The sequence below is a fragment of the Fringilla coelebs genome (genome assembly GCF_963513975.1).
Source record: "Fringilla coelebs genome assembly, chromosome: 18".
In the NCBI taxonomy this organism is placed as follows: Eukaryota; Metazoa; Chordata; class Aves; order Passeriformes; family Fringillidae; genus Fringilla; species Fringilla coelebs.
Window position 1 is genome coordinate 9,475,125 of NC_140044.1, and position 21,051 is coordinate 9,496,175.

A 21,051-nucleotide genomic window follows, 5' to 3' on the forward strand; every position below is an offset into this window, starting at 1 on the left:
ATGCACAGACAGACTCCACCTTGGAACACCCCTTCCAGCCTTTCGCTACTGGTAAGCAGGAAGAGCCCTTCCTCTGGATACTCTACAAATAGGCTGGAAAGAGATGCCAAATATTGAACTCTCCCTCGTTGCAAGGAAACGTGTCAGGGTTCTGCTAATTGTTCCCTCTGCTGTGGGAATGCACTCCTGCCTCTCCAAAGCAGGCTCAAAAGGCAGTCATTTTTAAGAAAGACTGAGCTGTCAGTGAATGGAGGGGTCACATTCCAGCTTCTCTGCATGACTGCAGCACGAAGTGGAATTGCTGCAAGGGGAGAAAGAAGCACAAGGGAAAGAGGCTGCTGCTGCAACGAGGCTGTGCATTCAACACCTAACATTCCTATCGAGCATTTTTTGGTCCTGACTCCATTCCTGATAAAATGTGGGGTGCCAGTGATCCCTCTGAAGGATTCTGCATGCAGCTCACATCTCCTGCTAGTTTAGTTGCAAGAAATATCTAAACTTACAATGCTTGGCCGTCAATACCTGGAGATTTTAACAACCATTTTACTGCACGCAAGCGAACACAAGAAACTGTTCAATCTGTGCTCTTGGAAAATAAAATACCATGCTTTGGGTTTACTACATATTTTCAAAAGTTGCATCATCTCTAAAATTAAAGCATGGGAGTCAGCTAAAAAGCCTTAAGATCTATAAAGCCTCGTAAAACAGGACTTAGCAAAACGTCCTCCCAATGATCTGAGAATATTCCACAATTAAATTAAACCAACAGTAACTCTGCCAATTTTTAAGCTGTAACCTAAAATACAGCATTTGTTTGCTTATAACAGGAAATGGGGGAAGGGAGAGACAGCAAGGGAAACTGTTTTTCCAGGCTGTAATTTCAGCTTGACAGAGGCTATCGAGTTAGTAACATGTTATGGGGCTAAAATGTCTGATATTTTTCCCATCTAGCTGAAGGCTCAGTCACCTTTATCTAATCACTTTAGAATATATTTCACTGGAAACAATTTCCTTTTTCTTTCACAAAGGTTTGAAAAGGCTCTTAGTGACAGAGCTGGTAAAGAAAGGATGTATTGCAGAGGCATGAATATTAGTTACCTGATTTAAAACTGAAAACCAGAGAGCAACCAGGGGACCTAACAAACAGAAGAAACCCCATGGCCACGACTGCAACTGCCATCACCACTCTTACCTTGCCCCTTCTACAGAAAAATGTGCAAGTCAGAGCCACCTCTGGCCTATGAGCAGTGACTGGTTAACCCACAGGCACTGAAAAAGGATGGCTTTGGCATTTCAAGCTCCTTCCCTGAGTCGGTATTGCAGGCACCTCCAAGAGCCCCAGCATTTTTATGTGAGATGAAAGCAGGCAGTGAATCCCTTGGCCAGGGACAGATTCCTCCGGTGTGAGCCGGCTGCTGGCCAGCCACAGCCTCATTACTGGGCTCTACAAATCACCCTGGGATAATCTTGAAATGAGACAATGCCTTGTGAGCACAGACAGAGGCTCTCAGCAGCTGCTGTGTAAATCAGACATCTGATTTTTTGCCTTGTTTCTCAAGGAAGACTTATGGGATGTCTTTATTTGCCAGACCCCTTCCCTGCCCAGCCCATGACTGTTGAGCTTATTGATGAATTTCTGTGATGACAGAGGCAGAGGTTGCAGAAATCCCTGCAGAGGCTCTGTGAAATAGATGGCTGGAGAGACGAGGAGCTTATTGCTGTCTGCACCAAGGGATAGCACAGCGCAATCTGCCCCTCCCCTTCTCTAGACAACAGGAGAGATCACAGGAAAACAATTTCCAACTTTGTATCAGTTCTTATCAAACCCTAAGAAAGAAGGCTGCAGACATCCTTGATCACTGTGCTACTTGCTTGGAGATGGCCTTTAATAGGCTACAGCATATTTATTTCACTACTTTGCTGCTGAAAATGTAATGCCACCTATTCCTCAGTATTTCAAAACACTGTGTCATGTCACATGAAAAACAGCACGTTGCTTCTGGAAGAGTTCCATGTGCAGATGTCCCCATCACCAAAAATTACATTTTCATCCATTCAAATGCCTCCCACTTAATTCAATCCTGGGTTAATTTGATCCTTCATTTAACATGATCACAGAAAGGAAACACACAGGTCATCAAGTCCAGGCTCCAACAGGCATCACATCATATAATCCCTTCCACATGAGCCTCTACCAGCCAGGCAGCTCAGGATACTTAAATCCCACACCAATTAGTTCTACCACAGGCAGTGGTCAGGGAATGGGACCATGACATGAGAGGGCTGTGTCCTTGAGACCAGGGTCATCTCATTCATTCCTACAAGATCCTAATCATCTGGACCCAAATTCAATTGTCTTTCATTTCACTCAAGCCACCAAATGATGATGAATTTCACCATGGATGATGGAAGCTGCAGTTCTTGAGGTTAAAAAAAACAAGAGCAAGCCTAAAGGTGACCAGTGATGAGGCAGCTACAATTACATACTCCACTGGTCACTGCTACTCTGTGGCATCAGACACCCTCATTCTGCTAAGGAACCTGAGAGATTCACCCCCATAAGGGACTGAGAGCAGGTTCAATAATCCCTGTGTCACTTCAGTGAGCAGAATTCAGCAGGCTCAGGTAAATTCCTTTCCTTCCACAGACCTCACTTGGCTGCTGAGGAGCTGATTTAAGTGAACCACTAAAACACAACGACCTCCTCAGCTCTTCAGTGCCCAGAAGAACACTGCAATCAATACCCTGAGATGTTTATTTCTCTTCCTAGCAAGTAGAAACACAGATTAACTCACCATCATAATAAAACTTGACATTTTCAGGCAGAGGTTCATACGGTGGAGCAAATACAGGACCTTTGTGCTCTAGGAACTTCCACTTGATGCCTTCAGGGTAGCGCTCTTCTTCCCACCTTCAAAAGAGAAATGTGAACCAATACAATTTTTAGCTCCCAATCTTCATTTTATTATTGTGTGGGTATGAGAGTATGCAAAACCAGCAAGAAATCACTGCTTTGTCAGGTACAGACCAACAACAAGTACTCAATGTACTATCACTATTTAATTCCTTTTTTTCCTGCTTTTTCTTTTTTCAAAAGCACAGTCATAACCATAAGCAGAACACCTTGGGCTGCAGATTATCTGATGCCATCCTATTCCTCACCTCTCATGTGCTCCTCTTTTCACAAAATCACACAGCTGAAATTGCTTAGATCTTAAGAAAATAAGACTTGGACCCGGTAAACCAGTGAGGATCATGCCAAATTAGTTTCAGCTGTGATTCAACATCAGGTCCAGGATGCCTGCTCAGCAAAGTCAAACAATTGTGGTATATTATGCAGCTGCTTTCAGATGTGGACAATATGCCATTAAGGGCAGAGATAAAGAAACAGATGCTCATTTATGACCTAAATGAGAACAAACCTGCTTGGACAAGAAAGACTAAAACCTCCTCTGTCATTTTAAATTCATTCCAATTCTCCGGGTAAGAAAAGCATAGTTGAAGAAAAACAGAGCAGACCAGAAAACTGCATGTTTGTCTTAAAGACACTCTATAAAAAATGCTCTATAAAAATGCTTTGTAAGTGATGCATTTGGTATCACAACACAGCAAGGCAGGCGCCACCAATCCCACATTCCAAGGGAACAGGGTCAGCAATTCATCTGCAGAGAAAAGGGTCCTGCCAGGCCAGGATCCTCCCCCCAGTTCCCAGTGCCCAGGCCACTGATTCCACACTCCTCCCCTCCAAGCTCCTTTCATGATTACCACAACATTACTGCTACATGCTGCTGGCACAGGATTCCCTGCTGGGAAAGGCTATTTCACCTTAGTGATCAATCAACTGGAAGGCCATTAACCTGTCACAGCACTCAGTCTCTGAATTGCCTGGACAACTTTGTTGAGCAGCCATGACAATAAAAAAAAAGGAGTTTAAGCTTCTGTCTGGTGTCAGCCCTAAGGAGCAGCATTCCCATTCCAGGTGCCACAGCAGCTGAGCAAAGATGAGCATGGACTGCCTGCATCTCAGGAGCTGTGATGCACTGACTGATTGCTTCATCTCTACCAAGATAAAAGTCACAGCATGGAAGATAAACACTGTACAGAGACAAGAGTTTCTGCTAGAAGACACTCAAAATCCTTCACTCCTGTCTGAACATCAACAATTTAGGAACAGCAGCAACACAGCAGCTAGCTGGAGTTTGAAAGGCACCATCTTTGACCACACCACTGGACCTGACTTCTTCTGATGAGATTCAACAGCTTTAACAGCAAAGCACCCAAACCCAGCTATCAATACAGAACTGCATGGCAGACTTCAGTCCCTGGCTGAAAAGAAGGTTTGAGTAAACCATGTTGATATAAGAAACCAATATTGACACAGATTCTAAATATTTACATTCCTAATGATTGTTGTGTTTTGTTTTGTTTTTCTTTTATTAATTAGAAGCTAGAAATATAAATATTTTGTCAAACATAGGCCTAGATTCTTCCACCCAGAAGCTCCTTTGAGCAAAATAAATCTAAACCTCTCTCAGCCAGAATAAGCTTCTCTCTCACAATGAGCAATTTTATTCCAGTAAGAATAAAATAAGGGCATCATTCACAGTAGTTACTGCTTTTCAGGACAGGTTTGTCATTCTTGTTTTTTTAAATTTATTCCTCTGGTATTTACTTGGTGAGAAATTCAGTACCTCTATCCCTTCCTGTTCTTTTACAAAGGATGCATGTAAAAGCAGGATTAGAAAGGCAGCAGTTTAAATAGATAGCAGAAGGACATTGTGCCTTCTGGGAAGGCTACAAGGAAACATGGGATTCATGGGGTAGTTTCTAAGCTCAAAACTACCAGAAAGTGTGCCCCCAAAAGACCACAAACCATCCCGAATCCCACCTCCACCTTCCTAAACATCACACATAAGCATTAAGACAAAAGATAAAAGTGAATCTCCTGAGTGTGGCTCATTTTTCATCCTCATTTAGTTTCAAACAGGAAAATCATTACAGCACCACTGCCCTTGGCAGTTTCTGGTTCTAAAGCAACGTTGTACGCATGATTTTGTGGGAGAATGCTGCCTCATTGATCCCAGCAACAACTCATCAGTCACATAGGCTTCTTAATTAAATCCCACATCAACCCTGTCTAAATATGCCAGGGTGGCTCAGAAAGGAAAAGTTGGAGAAGATCTTTCAAGTAGAATGAAAAGAGAGAACATTATTGGGAATAAAACCCAGAACATACCTCAGGGATATGTTATTTCAAGGAAATGAACTTGCTGTAACACAAGGTGGGAGAAGTGCTCCTAAGGTGCACTTCTGGATCACATTCTTCACACGCTGCTGGGGCGTGAAAATGACCTCTGCAAGAGCTGCACACGGTGATGAATGAGGCCAGTGCCTTGGGGATGTCTGCATCAAGCATTCACACAAGTGAGGATCAAAATGCTCAAGGCAGCAAGCACTTGAGGAAGCAGCCAAAAAAAGGTATCAGACGCTCAGAAAATTGACTCAGATGGAACATAAAATGCCCTTAAGAGAAACAAGTGAAGTGCAGATGAAACCTTGTCCAGCAGAGACAGGCTATACAAAGCTGCAGATGGATGACAGGAACATCAGCAGAAGGATGCAGCTACCTCGTGCCAAATTCTGCACAACATGCTTTCCAAGGCACTTTTCCTCAGCAGTAAGCACAAACTGCAGGGTTTAACACCACTACAGGGGCCTGTGCTGCCCAGGTAAGTAGGGGAGAACAGCACAGCTTTCCAGTAAAGGTCTGCTGTTCAAGGATACAACCCACAATAGAAGGGAGCTGGGGTAACAGAATATTGTTACAGAACCAGTAAGGGGAGCTGAGACAAAGCCAAAATGACAACAGATCATTAAGGCTTAAAAAGACCTTCTGTAGCTTCCTATTGCTTTGTGTCCCTGTAGTTTGGTAATGTTACAGCACATTAAATATGCTGTCAAAGGATTTGAGAACAAAGTGGATTGCTCAGGAAGAAGGGAAGTTTTGGGGAGAAGCTGGAAACCCAAGTTTCAAAGGGAGTATTCAAGTACGAAAAAGATTTGCAAGTGCTGATGTTCTGAGGAAGTTGTGACAGTTGAAGAGAAATATGTAATAACTATAAACACTACAAGAGATTTTTTCCTTTTTAAGGATGAATCAGTAATTGTGTCAATAAAGGAGTAAAGGATTGAACGTGAAAGGATTGAAGAAGACTGCAAAGACTTTCCCCAATTCTACAGATCTATTAAAAACAGCCAAATGATCTGAGAAAAGATCAAGGAAACATCCCTGAAAGGTCATAAAAATACATTACAGGTGGGCAGAAAACACACATGCTTTCAAGAAGTACATATGCACTAAAATGAGGGAAGTACTAAGGCCAAAACTTCAAAACACACAAAATGGTAGCTCTCTCAAATCTAGAAATAACAGCTTAAATTACTGTGGAGGGTTAAAAAAAAATCCAGCAGGTTTCTTACACAGAGCACTACTGATGCATCACAGGTCTGTCTTCTAAATGAACCACAAAGGTCAGACTTAAAAAAGGTTCTAAAAAAATTTAGGAGTGGGTGAAAGTACAACTTCAGTGATGTTACTTAAGGATCCTGGGCAAGACAGAAAGTGTTTTTCATTTAAAACTCATTTTCAGAAATCATTTGTCAAACAGGCTGAGCTAACCGGTCACTTGATCAAGTTGATCAAGTTTCATTTCCGTGCCAGAGGCAGGAGCAGTTTTGAGAATCACAGCTGACACTCACTCATGCTGTTCCTCCATGGAACACAGATAAGTTCTACTAGAATACTGCTTAACACATCTGCACACATTAATTTATTCCTTAATCCACCTGCACCTATTAATATATTCCTGCTGACACCACCAGGCCTACAAGCTTTCATACAGCTATGAAGAGTTTCAGCACAGAGCAGCTTCTGGGGACAAGAATATTGGTATCTGATCATTACAGGCAGCTTCTACATGACACAGCTAGGGAAAAAAAAAACCAACCACCCAGACAACCCCACAAAACACTTATTTCCTGTTTTAGGGATATCACTTCTACTTCGGAGGATGAACACAGTGAATGAGATATTTATTTAGAGCTTACCAGAAAGTAAGCCAATTATTCAGAACAAATCCTCATGAATCAACAGAAGAGAAAGCCAGATGTGCTTATTCAGCCAGCATGGGAGGTACAGGCAAGTCCAGGTGCAGATGGGAGCCTACAGCACTGACTATATATAGTTACCATTTCCATTTTTGCTCCTCTTCTTTTTTCGGCTTCTTTCTTTTGTCAGCTTCAGGGACTTTCTTATCTTTGCTCTTTACTTTCTTTGCTTTGCTGTCCTGCAAAATGAGTAAGATCCTGTTAGAACAAGCTACTGTATTTCCCCCCTTCCCTGAAAAGATGTGTTAAAAGACTCTCTCTTGGGGTATATAAGAGCTGAATTCCTGTGGCTTCACCACATAAATGTGCTCTTAGATCATCCCATTAAGTCAAAGTCTGCTGATGGTCATACTCAAGTTTTCAGCCAAGTTCTTTTACTTTACACTGGGGACATGCTAAATGCACACAGCCAGTTATCACCTGATAAGGGGCAAGTCTGGGCCATGGGAAGGGAACTGCTGTGCTACAGAACCTCCTCCCTGGCCTGCACTGGTCTGTCTGGTCTGGCAAATGCTGCAGAGTACAACCACCATAGTCAGGTGGCTTCTGGGATTATCCTGCTGCATGCTCAGTATAGAGACACTTCCTTTGAAGGGAAGAATTAACCCTATTGCCCAGAGGTGCTGCAACATGTGTATCACAAGGGTGTCTTTGCTAGATGTGTAGTTTGTCAGTCTCAAATTATGGCTAACCTTTTCCAAGTCCCTCTCCAAAGAAATTTCCACCTAGGGTCCATCTAAATGCTTTAAGCTTCCTTCTAGCATCTAATCTCTTTCATCTCCCCTGCCTCTGAACCCTGCCACATCATCTGTGCAATTACCACATGTTGTGAGCAAGGCTCCCCTGCCCCCTGTCAGCTCCTTAACAGAAGGACTGTGAATTGCCTGGAACAGCCTGGAAATTCATGTCCTGGAGGCATCTTCTCCACCCATTGTTTTAAGGGTTGGAAAAAAAGTTTCCCTGACTTTTTATAAATTACAGTTCAGATAAGTTAATATCTGCACCCTAAGTGGGGATCTGCCACACACAGCTCTGTTCCAGACAAAATCAGATTCACCCTGCTCTGCATAATCCCACACCAAATAGCCTGGCTCTTCTTTATGATAAAAATAAACTTGTCTGTCACATTACCTCTTCTTCCTCTTGTTTCCTTTTCTTTGCTTTCTTGATGTCTTCTGTTTTGATTTTCTTGGGTTTGTAGTCAGCACTAAGAACAAAAACACTTGCTGATGGAATTGATCCATTTTCCAGTAGAAATAAAAGAAGTCATAGACATATAAAGTTTATGTGCACAAGCTTGCAGCATAGATGGCATTCTTAATTTCTAAAGAATATAACTTATACCCTGCTCTTTCAGAAGACTCAATAATCCCAATCCAGCACAACAGCCTACAAAACCTACAAGATGTTATTATCAATACCTCTCCACAAGTTTCACTGCTGAAACATCTTCCTCAATGAAGAATCATTTCAAAAGCATTAGCAGCCACTCAGTGATTCCACGGGATGGGATAAATGGGTATAACCTTATTGGCATGTTCTATCCCAACTCTCTTTCCAGTCATCAGTCTGGGATCTTGCCCACAAGACTCATTCTTTGCACCCCCCACTAGTTCAAACAACAGCAAAATTGAGTACTGGCAAATTACATAAACACAACCTCATTTCCAGTGAGGTTGGAAAAGACCTCTGAGATCATCCAGACAACCCATGACTCAACACCACCTTGTCAACCAGACCAGGACACTGAGTGCCATGTCCAGTCTTTCCTTAAACACCTCCAGGAACAGTGACTCCACCACCTCCCTGGGCAGCCCATTTCAATGTCTAATCACCCTTTGTGTGAAGAAATTCCTCCTAATGTCCAACCTAAACCTCCCCTGGTGCAGATTTAGACCATCTCCACTTGTCCCACCCCTTGTTGCAGGGGAGCAGAGCCTGACCCCCACCTGGCTGCACCCTCCTGTCAGGGAGTTCTGGAGAGTGATAAGGTCACCCCTGAGCTTTCTCTTCTCCAGGCTGAGCTCCCCCAGCTGCTCCTCATTGGACTGGTGCTCCAGACCCTTCCTGAGCTCCGCAGCCTTCCTCTGGGCTTCCTCCCACACCTCCATGTCCTTCCTGAATTGAGGGGCCCAGAACTTGAGGTGCCCTCACCAGTGCCCAGTAAAGGGGCAGAATCACCTCCCTGGTCCTGCTGGCCGCACTATTCCTGATACAGGCCATGTGCCATTGGCCTTCTTCACCACCTCATGTTCAGCTGCTGCTGACCACCATCCCCAGGGTCTTTTCTGCTGGGCACTTTCCAGCAACTCTGCCCCCAGCCTGGAGCACTGCAGAGGGTTGTGGTCAAAGTGGCACTTGGTCTTGCTGAACATCAATGCTGGTGGTCTCAGCCCACTGATGCCACAACAGCCTCCAACTACAACATCTCCCACCTGCCCTTCTGTTTGTAGACAGCAGGTCCAGCAGGGTACTACCCCTGTAAGGCCACAGCTGTCCTTACCAGCTGAGACAGAAAGTTCTTTTCCACACACTCCAGGAACCTCCCATCCTGCCTCCTCTCTGCTGTGTTGAATTTCCAGTAGGTGTCCAGCAGGTTAAAGTCTCCCACAAGAACAAGAGCTGGCAGCGGTGAAACGTCAGCCAGCCACTCATAGCATAGTTCATCCACCTCTTCATCCTGGTTGGGTGGTCTGGAACAAGGCTCCCAGCAGGATTATCTGCCTTGCCAGCCCTCCCCTTGACGCTCATCCATAGGCACTCAACCTTACTGTCACTATTCATGAGCTCTATGCAGACAAAACACTCCCTAACGTACAGAAACACCCCAATTCTTAATCTTTCCATGGCAGATGTGAGAGGGAAGTCATACAAACCTAGCAGAAGGCAGCAAGTGATTACACAAAAGATGTTCCACCCATGTCTCTTGGAAATGAGACCTGTAGGGGTGAAGTGCCACCATGCTGAAACCCTTCCCAGCCTTTAACTGCTAATAAGGACAAACGACCCTGAAGAGCTGGATGGGCACAGCGGCAGATCCCAGTGAGATAAAACTGAGCTTCTAATTCAGTGGGTTCTTGTGTCAGGAAAACACCACTGGTGTTACTCTTGGAGACAACAACCCTCAGCAGAACTTGTGACACATTGAGACTCCAGGCAAACCACGCCAGGCAGTGCAGGGAAACCTCCCCCTGCCTCCAAACAGGCTGACAGTGCATTTTCTACCTCTCGTGCAGTCATTTCCTTGCCCAACAGAAACCACTGCAGCCACTTAGCTATGTTAATACCTCACGTGCTCACATTTCTGTTTTACAGTCTTCATCAGTCTCTACCTGCCTTCTGGGGTTTTTCTTTTTTTATTTACTAGTTCTGCAACATCTCACAGCACCATCTGCAGAAGCAGGTAGTGGCATTTTGCCTTGCACAGCACAAATACTATCCCTGCCCTGCTCAGAGAACTTGTAATAGCGTAGAGAGTCTGGTCTCAGACCTCCAGTACCCATCTCAAGAAGTCTGTGCTGATCACTTGAAATTCCACCTGCTCCCTCAATGTTCTCCTTTTAAAACTAAAGGCAAACATCCAAGTCACCAGCACCCACGGTACTTACTCATCATCCTCTCGAGGTCTCTTCAGGGGTTTGGAGTCCTCTTTAGGAGATGCATAAAACCCATCATCATCTGGTTCATCTTTAATACGTGGTGGACTACAAAAAGAAGCAAAGAAACACAGTTCTACTTTCAAAGATGAAGTTTCTTGGAAACCAGCAACAGCTAAGTGTTCAGAAATAATCATCTGCAAAATGGGCACGTCTTCCATGAAATGTGCTGCCATCACAAGACAGCAAGACTTGAGATGTGTCATTTTCTGAATACTCAGACTGTAAGGAGAGTAATTCAATGTCTACACATTTGCCATTTCTCAAGAAACATCAAGTTCAATTTCAACGGCTCAAAGTTCATTTTGTTTTGAGTAAAAACAACTGTAGCTTCCAGCACTTTCAAATATACTTAAAAACTGAAATGCCTGTGTGGACTCAAATGCAGGATGTTATTTAGTTTCAACTCAATATCCTTACTGAGCCTTCTAAGATAGAAAAAGATTATCAACTAAACAAAGATTTGAAAGCTATTCCCTGGAACATTTTGCCAACTAAATATTGAGGCATGTGAAAACCAGAAAAGGAAACAAAGATTTGGCAAAGTTAAACAGATCAGTCTCTTTTCACTGTCCAAACTGGAGGAAGCAAACAATCCTGTCCCTTTCAATAGACCACAAAGTTAGGCTCAATGTTTTCAGCCATAATGTCCCAACACATTAGCAAAAAGAAAAAAAATAGAGCATGAGTGCAAGAGACACTATTCTGTCAGACAAACTCATTATTTCTATATTTCAGAGAAGCATTTCACTGATCTTCATAAAGAAAAAGATGTCTCAAAGAGTCCAAAATTACATTTTGAAGCCATCTTGGGCCATCTTGGCCTTCCTTATTCATGTCCCACCAACAATTTCTATGTCAAATTGACTCAGTTTCCAAGCCAAGATGGGGATTTTGCAATCAGATGAAGTAGGAGTTAAAACAAGCAGCATTCAGCTTTGTAGACCACAGTCAGCAGGAGACATTAGGGAGTCTCATGTGAGCTGCAAGTGTGTCCATGAAGCAGAACAAGCAGTTTGCTCCTTCACAGCTATAAAGCCACTGCAGTGCTGGAAGATGCAGCTCAGGGGAGATACAAACAAGCTCCTCTAGAAGCCATTTCTGTTGCATTGCCTGGAATTGACTAAGACACGAGTCTGCAGCACAGAGACAGTTGCAAAACATCTATGGAAAAAAAGGTAATTGTCCCACTTAACATATTTTCCCTTTCAGGCAGAAATGCAGAACTACAGTGTGTAAAGTCACTAGGAATTTTGACTATTTTAACACTGAAACATTGCACAAGATTTTTAATGGAAGAAATAAAATATGAGTCTGTGAAAAGAAAGGAGCTGTATGACCAAGCTGAACCTTGACTTGCATTGTAATGCTGTTTATGGTACCAAGCCTTAAGGAAGAAAATCAAAACCATGTGAGTGAGGACATTTTTCTCTGCAGAACTCGTAAAAGAATATTTCTGCAGGAAAAAAAAAGAAAATAATTGCTTTACTCTTAGCCAGCACTTGGCCCTGAAGAAGGCACAAATGCAATGGATCCTCCAGTCTTTTCTCAAACACATGAAAAAATGCTCTTGGACCTAAGGAGGATTCAGTTATATTGATATGAGAGCATCCAACATCCCTGGTGAGATTAGCACATCATGCCATTCTGCTGAACAGCAGAGGCTAGAGAGAGTTATGAACTGTCTGCTCCACCATGAAACACCTGAATGTCACTGCCTTCCACTTCCAGAGTATTCCCCAAAGGGCCTGGAGATGGCGCCTCTGCCCTGCGCCAAGCCTCACTCCTTCCTCTACATTTTTAACTAAGAGCAGGGAAATGAAACAGATGGAAGAACTCATGTCAAAAGGGCAAACTCAAAACAAACAAAGAATACCTAAAAGGCATGGGTAGGTGTCTTCTCCCATCTCCTCTGTATCCACAGAACGTGGTGAGACTGGAAAGATTTTGTTTGTTTTGATTTTTAAGTGGGCTCACAAACTGAAAGAATTCATCAACTAAGTGCTATTCTGACTAACAGATATGGATGCATGCATCCACCATACCACACACCTTCAGTAAGTCAGTGGACTCGATTTAGCACCTTAAAAATAACCAATGGCTGGATTGTAAACAAGTCACAAGAGATCTTGGTTGACTATTAAGAAAAAGTACTCTTCTATCAATTGCTTACTTCAGATTTTTAATAAGACTACTTAGCAATGAGTGATACAACACTCAAGTCCAGGAGGTTCTATTATAAGCATGAATTTAGCACTAGAGTGGGACATCTATGCATTTCCTAAGGTACTTCTAATTTTACACGTCACTTGTCACTCCTCTGCAAAGCTTCAGGCTGCAGTCACAACACAGGAGAGACACAGAGGCAATCTGGACTGGCTTTGCTGGGTCCTGTCTCCAGCAGACTGTCTGCAGGGTTCAAGTTCCAATTTTACAACACAGGCTCTTTCAAATCCAGCTACCAGTGTTCCCATAGTTCAGTCTGTCCTCAGCAGAATCCAGCTCCTGAGTACTTAGACAAACCCAGCATGTGCAGGCAGACACCAGGTATTCCACAGCTCCCATCTCTAGTTACTGGGTAAGCAGATCAACCCATTCTCATAATTGAGAAGAACAGATCTTCTGAAGGGCTTAAGAGTGCCCCAATTTTTTCTCAAGACCAAGTGAGAGGATTCAAACACTGAGCACCTATGAAAAGTCAAACTGCAGCTTTTTCCAAATCATAGACCTGATTTCTTACCTGGAGAAACCATTTTCCTTTTCCTTCTTTATTTTTATGTCACCAGAAGATGACTTCATCTGAAAAACATAAAAAGTAGGAGCTGATTAGCATTTTCCAACATACAACCCAGAGTATTTAACTTGCAGAAGGAACTGTGACTATCTCCATCTCCTGTAGTCCTTAGTGACCTACATGACAGAGAGGCAATATTTTCTGCAATTCTTAGTCAATTCAGTACTTTTTGGCCCTCCAATTTCCTCAGCAAATTGGAATTAAGTATATAGTTTGTTCTTGCATGGACTGAATGTGAGATGACTGATTTTTCTCCCTTGTCTCTGAACTCAAGCTTGGCAAAGTGAAATGTAAGGGGAGAAAATGTGGAGCCAGTGGACATAGCTCCACGGTGGAACTGTTTCTATTCACATACCTGCAGATAAAGCCCTTATGAGTTCATAACTACCACTCCACAAAAAAAAGTGTCTCGGTTAGCATTGGGATAATTCTCTCAAAGTTGATAAAAACTCAGAAGTACAAGCTACATCTAACCCACTGAGTTTGTTCTATTCAGTATTATAAGCCAGAACCATCCTCTTGTCTCTCCCACAGGAGACACCCACCTTCTCTTCCTTTCTCTTCTCCTTGTCTTTATCTTTGTGTTTGTCTTTGTGTTTCTCTGAGCTGCCATCTTTGTGTTTGGTTTTCTCCTTGTCTTTGTGTTTCTTTTCCGAGGAATCTTTGTGCTCACTGCAAGACAAGAGAGTGTGTTTGCAGAGGAGAACACAAGGAGATTTGACTAACACAATTTCCAGTGGTAAAGAGTCACAGGTTTTGATGATTACAAACCCTAAAAAATAAGGGATCACTTTAACAGGAAGATCCACCACAGCCTCCTGTCAGGCATGACCCATTCTCCTTGAGAGGAAGAAGAACAGGAGGGATACCACAAAATCCCAGTTGCCAAGCCTTCACTTCAGGAAACCCATCAGCCTGGATTGCTGAGGAAATCCACAGCTGCTACACTTAAAGCTCATCACTTTAGGATGAATTCCCACTGTCTCTGCTTTTCCTCTTTTTCCTAGTCCACATACAAGGTCACTGGAACAGAGCCGCCAGCCCCGTCAATGCCCGTGTCAGCTTTTGCTCAGACAACAGTTTGTCATTGTAGCAGCTCTCATCTCTGGAACTTAAAGAGAAAAGCGCTGATCTCTATTATTCCCAAACAGATGGGAAAACCAGAGCAAACAGGATATGTGATGTCCTTGTGTTTATGCAAAGTCAAACAGAAAAGGCAGGAATAATGCTGCAGTCCTCAGCTGGAGCTGTTGATGCCGCCACAGCCAGCCCAGCTCTGCTGGAACAGCCCCATCCTGTGGGGCAAGAACCCAACAAAGGTGTTTCCAAGTGAGAGTCTGGTCTGTAACTACTCTGGTGTTATGAATAGCAGTATTGAGAATTTAAATACCTAGAATCTTTAGTCAGAACACAGGAGAAAATGTGTACAAGGAGAAGAAAATCAACCTTTATTATTCTGTTTCTACCCACTTCTGATTTCTGAGACATCAGGATAAATTTGTATCACATTTTCAAGTTCTTTTTATCAACTAGAAAGACACATGGCTGTTTTCAAATGAAAATGAGGTTTCTCATGGAATGACAAACCTTGAAGCCAAAAGTGAGGCAATACTCTCAGGAGACTCAGAATAGAAACATCAAGAACTGGCCACAAGGATTAGCAGCAGTGGTGTGGAAGCCAAGCAACAAGCCTGGCAATTCTACAGGCCTTCAATACACACTTATAAGGTTGTGTGGACTCCCTGAGGTCACCCAGGGCTTTAGCAAGTCAAAGGCATGGTGTAAATCAGCAAGGATAGGCACTAACCAAGCTGCCCTTCTCATGCTGGCTGCTCACACTCTCCCTTCTCAGCACTTGACTCCCATCACTGCTGCTCTCTGGGACACACTGTGCTTCTCCTCGGGATTACAAAATGCACTACAAAGCTTTACTAGAAAAAGGCACTTTCCTTATTTCAGTTATTTCAACACTCAGGTGCAAGCCCAAACCAATCTGGGTGAACACAGCCCTGACAAACAAGCTGGGAACGCTGGACAAGAACATGATTTTTAAAAATTACAGTTTCTTTGAGATTTCTTTCTATCACAGAAACAGACTGCAAAAAGGTTGATGGCTACAGAGAGCGAGCAGCACATTAACCAGTTCCCACAGTCTGTGTGTGATTAGGAGCAAGGCTATCACAGTCACAAAATACACCAACCCACACCCAGCTTACAACTGCAGACACCAGCATGGACAAATGCATGTGAACCTGCGAAAGGTCTAAATAATTCAAGCCCGGAGTAGCTTGAATAGTTAACACTCCAATAAGTATACATTGAATAAATTGAATAAACACACACCAGCCATCCAAGCTCAAGCAGCTAAAGCATGAAAATCCATCTCTGAAGGAAATCAGTATATTCACATGCTGTGTGACACCAAGAGATCAGCAGCCAGAGAAACCAGTTTCATTTTAACTCTCTAGCAACCTCTTCATACAAAGCAATGAAGGCCTATCTGAACATCAAAAGGCAACAGGCACTCTAGAAATGCTTGTACTTAGACACACAGCACCACATGTTGCCTGTGAGCAGGCTCAACAACTGCAGACTATTCTTACCCAGCAGATCATGTTATGCACAGTGTGCTCAGGCCGTGTGAGTACAGACACGGAACATCCTGACACTGGATCCTGGAAATCCACAACATGCCTGCTGCTCCTGCTCTGATCTCTCATCCCAGCTTCTTTACTCTGTTTATTCATCAGCATTCCAAGCTCAAGATACCCATTTAATTTTCCTTTGCTCCAATCAGATTCACTGACTGTCTGAAAGCAAAAACCCCACACATTACTAATAATTTTTAAACTCAGGAAGGTCTGGAAAGTCTGACTTGGTATCTTGCTCTGGTATCTGCATGCCAGCTATCCCATTTGCCAAAGATTGAAGGTTGACAATTTAAGAGGTATCTCAACCTGCATGTATTTAAACCAATACTCATAACAACAACAACATTCAATATCAGTAATCAATATTCAACCTTCCTATATCAATTCAAGTTGTGGATGCCCCATCCCTGTGTTCAAGGAATGAGATGAGGCTTAAGGTCCCTTTCAACGCAAACCATTCTGTGATTCTACAATTCAAATATATATAAAAAATCATAACACACAAGGCTCAGACCCATCTTGTTCTTTGCAAGTCTACTTGTATTTATTTTCTGACTCTTTTTTGCTCTTATTTGATATTTAAATCCTACCTGAAATAGCATGTTTTACTCAGACATTAATTTGGATCTTTAAAACATGGTACACACTGCAGCCACTGGAGTTAGTGCACTGAGGTAAAGTTCATGGCAGTGGCTGTTGCTTAGGAGTTTGGAACAGTGAGGAAAAAACCCCACAAAATACCAAAAAAGAGAAACAATTTGGTTTCCCAAAGCACCATACTCAATCTCACTACCAGCCAAAAGCAACTAGCTTTCAGTACATGACAGGAAGAGCCCTGGGATGCACACAAAGCACGATTAAAAGCAAACTAATGGAGGACAAACTAGATCAGTAAAGCTAAGATTGAAACAGAAACAAAATCCCATTGGTCTAGAGAGGCAGAGACAATATTTGTGTGTGCTGAATGCTTACAGATTACAGCTGGAATAAAAAAAAGTGCTAAAACCTCTAAAAACTTAGGCTTGTTCAAGTAGAAGCTCAAATGACATCCCTCTTGAATGACAGTAAGTGGCCAGCATTGAAAAGCTGTCATGAAATCTAATCTCAATTTTTCAGTGTAGTTTCTCAGATTTTTCAGCATTAGAGCCAGAATCAAGAAGTCTGACTTCCTGACTTAGTCTTAGTTGCTGGTCTTAATTTAATTTTTTTATCATAAGACTATCCTTCCCCTTTGCTCTGCAATAAGCAGTAAATTTCTCAGCCAAGCAATGTGGGCTCAGATAACCTAAGGAAACTCTGTCTCCAGTTTCACTCTGCAGCTTCATTTTCCAAAGATCAGCACTGGTGGCTTGGCCCTGAGGTCCTGCTTGCTGCTGCTCCTGGTGACTGGGAGGAATTCCCAAGATAAAAATCTGATATCGTGTACTTTTCACTCCAATGTTAAAAGAGAGCATAAATTTCTTTCCCTTATTTTTAATAGCCTGCTTGCCAGCCCTTCTACAGTCAGCACAGAACTTCTGACGTGTGCATCAAGGAAGGCTGATGCCCCTCTTCTCTTGGAGGAATGGAAATCTCCATCTCCCAGAAAACCTCCCTTGGAAATGAGCTGACAACAAAGGCCTCAAGCAATAGTCCTTAGAAAAGGAACTTCTTTTTTCTCCCAAAGCAAAGCAAGTAGCTCGCATATTAACTGCAGTCAAGCTGAGCTGCTTTGGTCTTTCACTTGGCTCAGATACACATGTGAGCCTACAGGGAACACAATTTAACCACCACCCTAATCTCAAAAGAAAAGAGAAGGCAACAGGATGCCATCCTTACCCTGAAGACGGAGTTTCAGCCTTCTATCAGAAAGCTATTTCAGACAATCCCAAAGCTATTATTAGGTGGGACTGGGAACAATTTAAAGATCAGAAGCCTATCTTCCTGGTCAATTCAAAACTGGAAAAATAATTCACTTTTCTTTAAAGAAACCAAGCAAAATGGTCTCAAGATCACATGCACACTGCTAATTTTATCTTGAATTCATTGTTCAGAGCTCTGTGAATCCTTTGTTACCTTTCCTGCACATACCTCTCTGCCAACAAGCCAGCTTGGAGTCACAGAAGTAGGACAGCAAAACCCCCATAAGATAGAGGGAAGCTCCAGGGGAAGCTAGCCTGAAAACAGGACAAGTGGATCATAACAATTGCTCATATCTAGCCCTGCTGACAAAGTAAAGTCTTCCTTCTCAGCAAAACCACTGCAGTTGCATCACTGCAACAGAACTCAAGAGTTATGCCTCTTGAAGATGTTTAATGCTGACAAACCTGCAGTGTTAGTGTTTTTCTAAGGTAACCAAGTGCAGTGGGAGATTACATTAACACAGGCAGAACAAGGGATTACATCATCTACAGGTGTATCATGATACTACTGGCTTAGTTCAGACAAAGGGCAGGTGAGTACACACATCTCCTGAAGCACTCCATCCTTTGTGCCAGCTTGCTTACTGTCTTCCATTTACAGTTTTAGTGTAAACAAGGGTGGCCAAAGGCTGTGGAGAGCTCAGGCTGAAGCACATGAAGCAGAAAATACATCAGAAGAAGCCATTTCCCTTGTAAGCATGGATATATTTCCCGATGAGAATGCCTGCAGGAGGGAGGAGATGGAGAGGAAGGGAGCCCAGGCACCTGGCAGCAGCTGCTCAGGCTGAGATCACATGGGAAAGTCACAAGTGGAAAGTGTTTCCAAAGAACAGCAGATGTGCAGATCACAGCTTCCTCCTTCAAACTGCAACAGCTTCGCAGTAATTTAACACTGCGTTCTTCAGGTGCCATTTATGTACGTTAATAATCCCTTCCCAGGCCCTTTCCATTCCAGCTTCAAAACCACAAGCTGGGAAGGATGCTTTCTCTAAAGTGTCTCTTATTTCCTCTCTCTGCTGTAATTAGCTCGTGACAGGGAATCTGCAACTAGCGAGTGCCAGCGCCGGTTGCCATCGGAGCCGTGCCTCCTCGGGAGCTGCTGCAGCACAACTGAAGCGTAAAATACCAGGGAGTTGTGATTTCAGTGCAGCCTAAAACCACGATGGGGACAGGGCACAGGTGACACAGCCCGTGTCTCGTTTGACGCAATACAGTATTAATGGAAACCTGTGATCACATCCAGGCTAATGCACACCAAGGGAGAGCTTTCTGTGCAGGGAGCACTTCCAAAGCAACAGCACCCCAGGGAAGGACAGGTTTTCAGCTGGCTTGCAGGATATTATGCTGTTAGAGGGTTATCATATATAGAATTACAGGGAATAAACACGTGAGCCCCAAGGGTTTTGCTGGGTTTCTGGCAATGAAATACAACAACCTGAAACCATTCTTCCCAGTGGTGAAAGGAGTCTTTTCACAGATAACAGATCAAGCCTTCAGCAAGAGGAACAAGATAAAAAGCTGGACTAATCAACAGCTGATAAAAATTTAAGGAATGAGAACGGTATTCACACATTGAAATGAGGATCATGCTTAGCACATGCTTTCCATGGACATGTGAGAATTAGGTAGACTACTAAATAAAAAGCAAAAAATTTTCACTACTGCAAGGCAGTGTCACATTAGAAAACTGCTCAAGGTGAACTGTGCACTAAAATGGAGTAGAAAAACAAACCCACCCATCCTAGCAAACAGCAAGTGTGATGGTTTTTTTTTTTTAATTCTCTTTACCCCTACATCAGGTATCCCTGCCTCTTCCTGCCCCCAACACACACCATTCAAAGCAGATCGGAATCACATAATAAACCAGAGGAGGTGTGCAAGAAATCGGAACTGAAATTTATCTTCATCCATGGCTAGCAAATGCCCGGAATCTGTGTTTTTCCTAGCAAAAGCATAAAATTAGAAGATGCCAGTGAAGATCAGGTCCGTGAATCCCTTCTGTGTTCCAAGCTTCGGTTCATCCCAAGCTGTGATCACAAGAGATTTAGTAAATGGAGGAAATATGCAATCTGACAGAAGATTTTCTTCCTGCGGCTCCGGTGCTCGTCAAGCTGACAGCAGGGCTCAGCGCTGCAGAGCAGCCTCTCTGCTCCCATCCCCTGTCACAGCCAGCCCTGCCCTCCTCAGGCTCCTGGCAGCCTGCTCTCCCTGCAGAGAGCCCAGGACAGCTGGCACAGGCACACCTGTTACTGCCAACACTTCCAACCCGCTCTCTAACAAGGCTTGGCTTCAAAGGACCTGTTATTCCATTATTTTATGTGGTCTACTTGTGTGAAACACTCAACTCCCACAGATCAGAAACCTATTGCCACGTGGGATTTGTTTCATTTTATTTTTATAACCACTGACATTTATATTTAATTGATGTGTATTAGATTCTTGTTTGGAGACCAGGAAGTATGGGTCTGAGAAAATGAGCAAAAAAACCACACTTTGTTGGATAGTGATGTGGATTTATTTCTTGATACAGACTGTTCTTCACTGGGCTTCGCATTTTCTTTCTTTGAGGGGTGATGGGGAGGTCTGAGGCACACAAATGTTCTCTCTCAGTTTACTACAGCTGTAAATGAGTGGTTAAGACACAGAAGTGTCATCTTGTGAGTGGGAGAAGAAGAAAGCAAGAACCAAAATTAAGAAGTTCTACATACCATTCCACACACTTCTGTCATATGAAATCAAAATTGTCTATTTTAGGTATTTCAGAGACTTATCTTGGCAGTTTAGATCCTTCAAAGTCTGGATACAGGAAACATTTATTCTCCTGCATTGGAGTTTTTCTGTCTTCTTGATGCAGGTTTTATTTTAAAAGCCTTTTTTAAGTA

At 43.1% G+C, this 21,051-nt stretch overlaps 1 protein-coding gene across 4 annotated transcripts in view; it reads right to left on the bottom strand.

Annotated features, from left to right (window-relative positions):
• The window catches only part of TOP1 (DNA topoisomerase I), a 65,616-nt gene that overhangs the window by 12,767 nt on the left and 31,798 nt on the right, over nt 1–21,051 (bottom strand). For 3 of the 4 annotated variants that reach the window (XM_084218103.1, XM_084218106.1, XM_084218105.1), the window contains 6 exons: nt 14,163–14,289; nt 13,564–13,622; nt 10,776–10,871; nt 8,299–8,374; nt 7,249–7,346; nt 2,796–2,911 (listed from right to left, as the gene is read on the bottom strand). In XM_084218103.1, coding sequence (XP_084074229.1) covers nt 2,796–2,911; nt 7,249–7,346; nt 8,299–8,374; nt 10,776–10,871; nt 13,564–13,622; nt 14,163–14,289 — 572 coding nt within the window. The remainder of the gene's footprint in view (nt 1–2,795; nt 2,912–7,248; nt 7,347–8,298; nt 8,375–10,775; nt 10,872–13,563; nt 13,623–14,162; nt 14,290–21,051) is intronic. The other variant, XM_084218104.1, reaches the window with a different exon arrangement.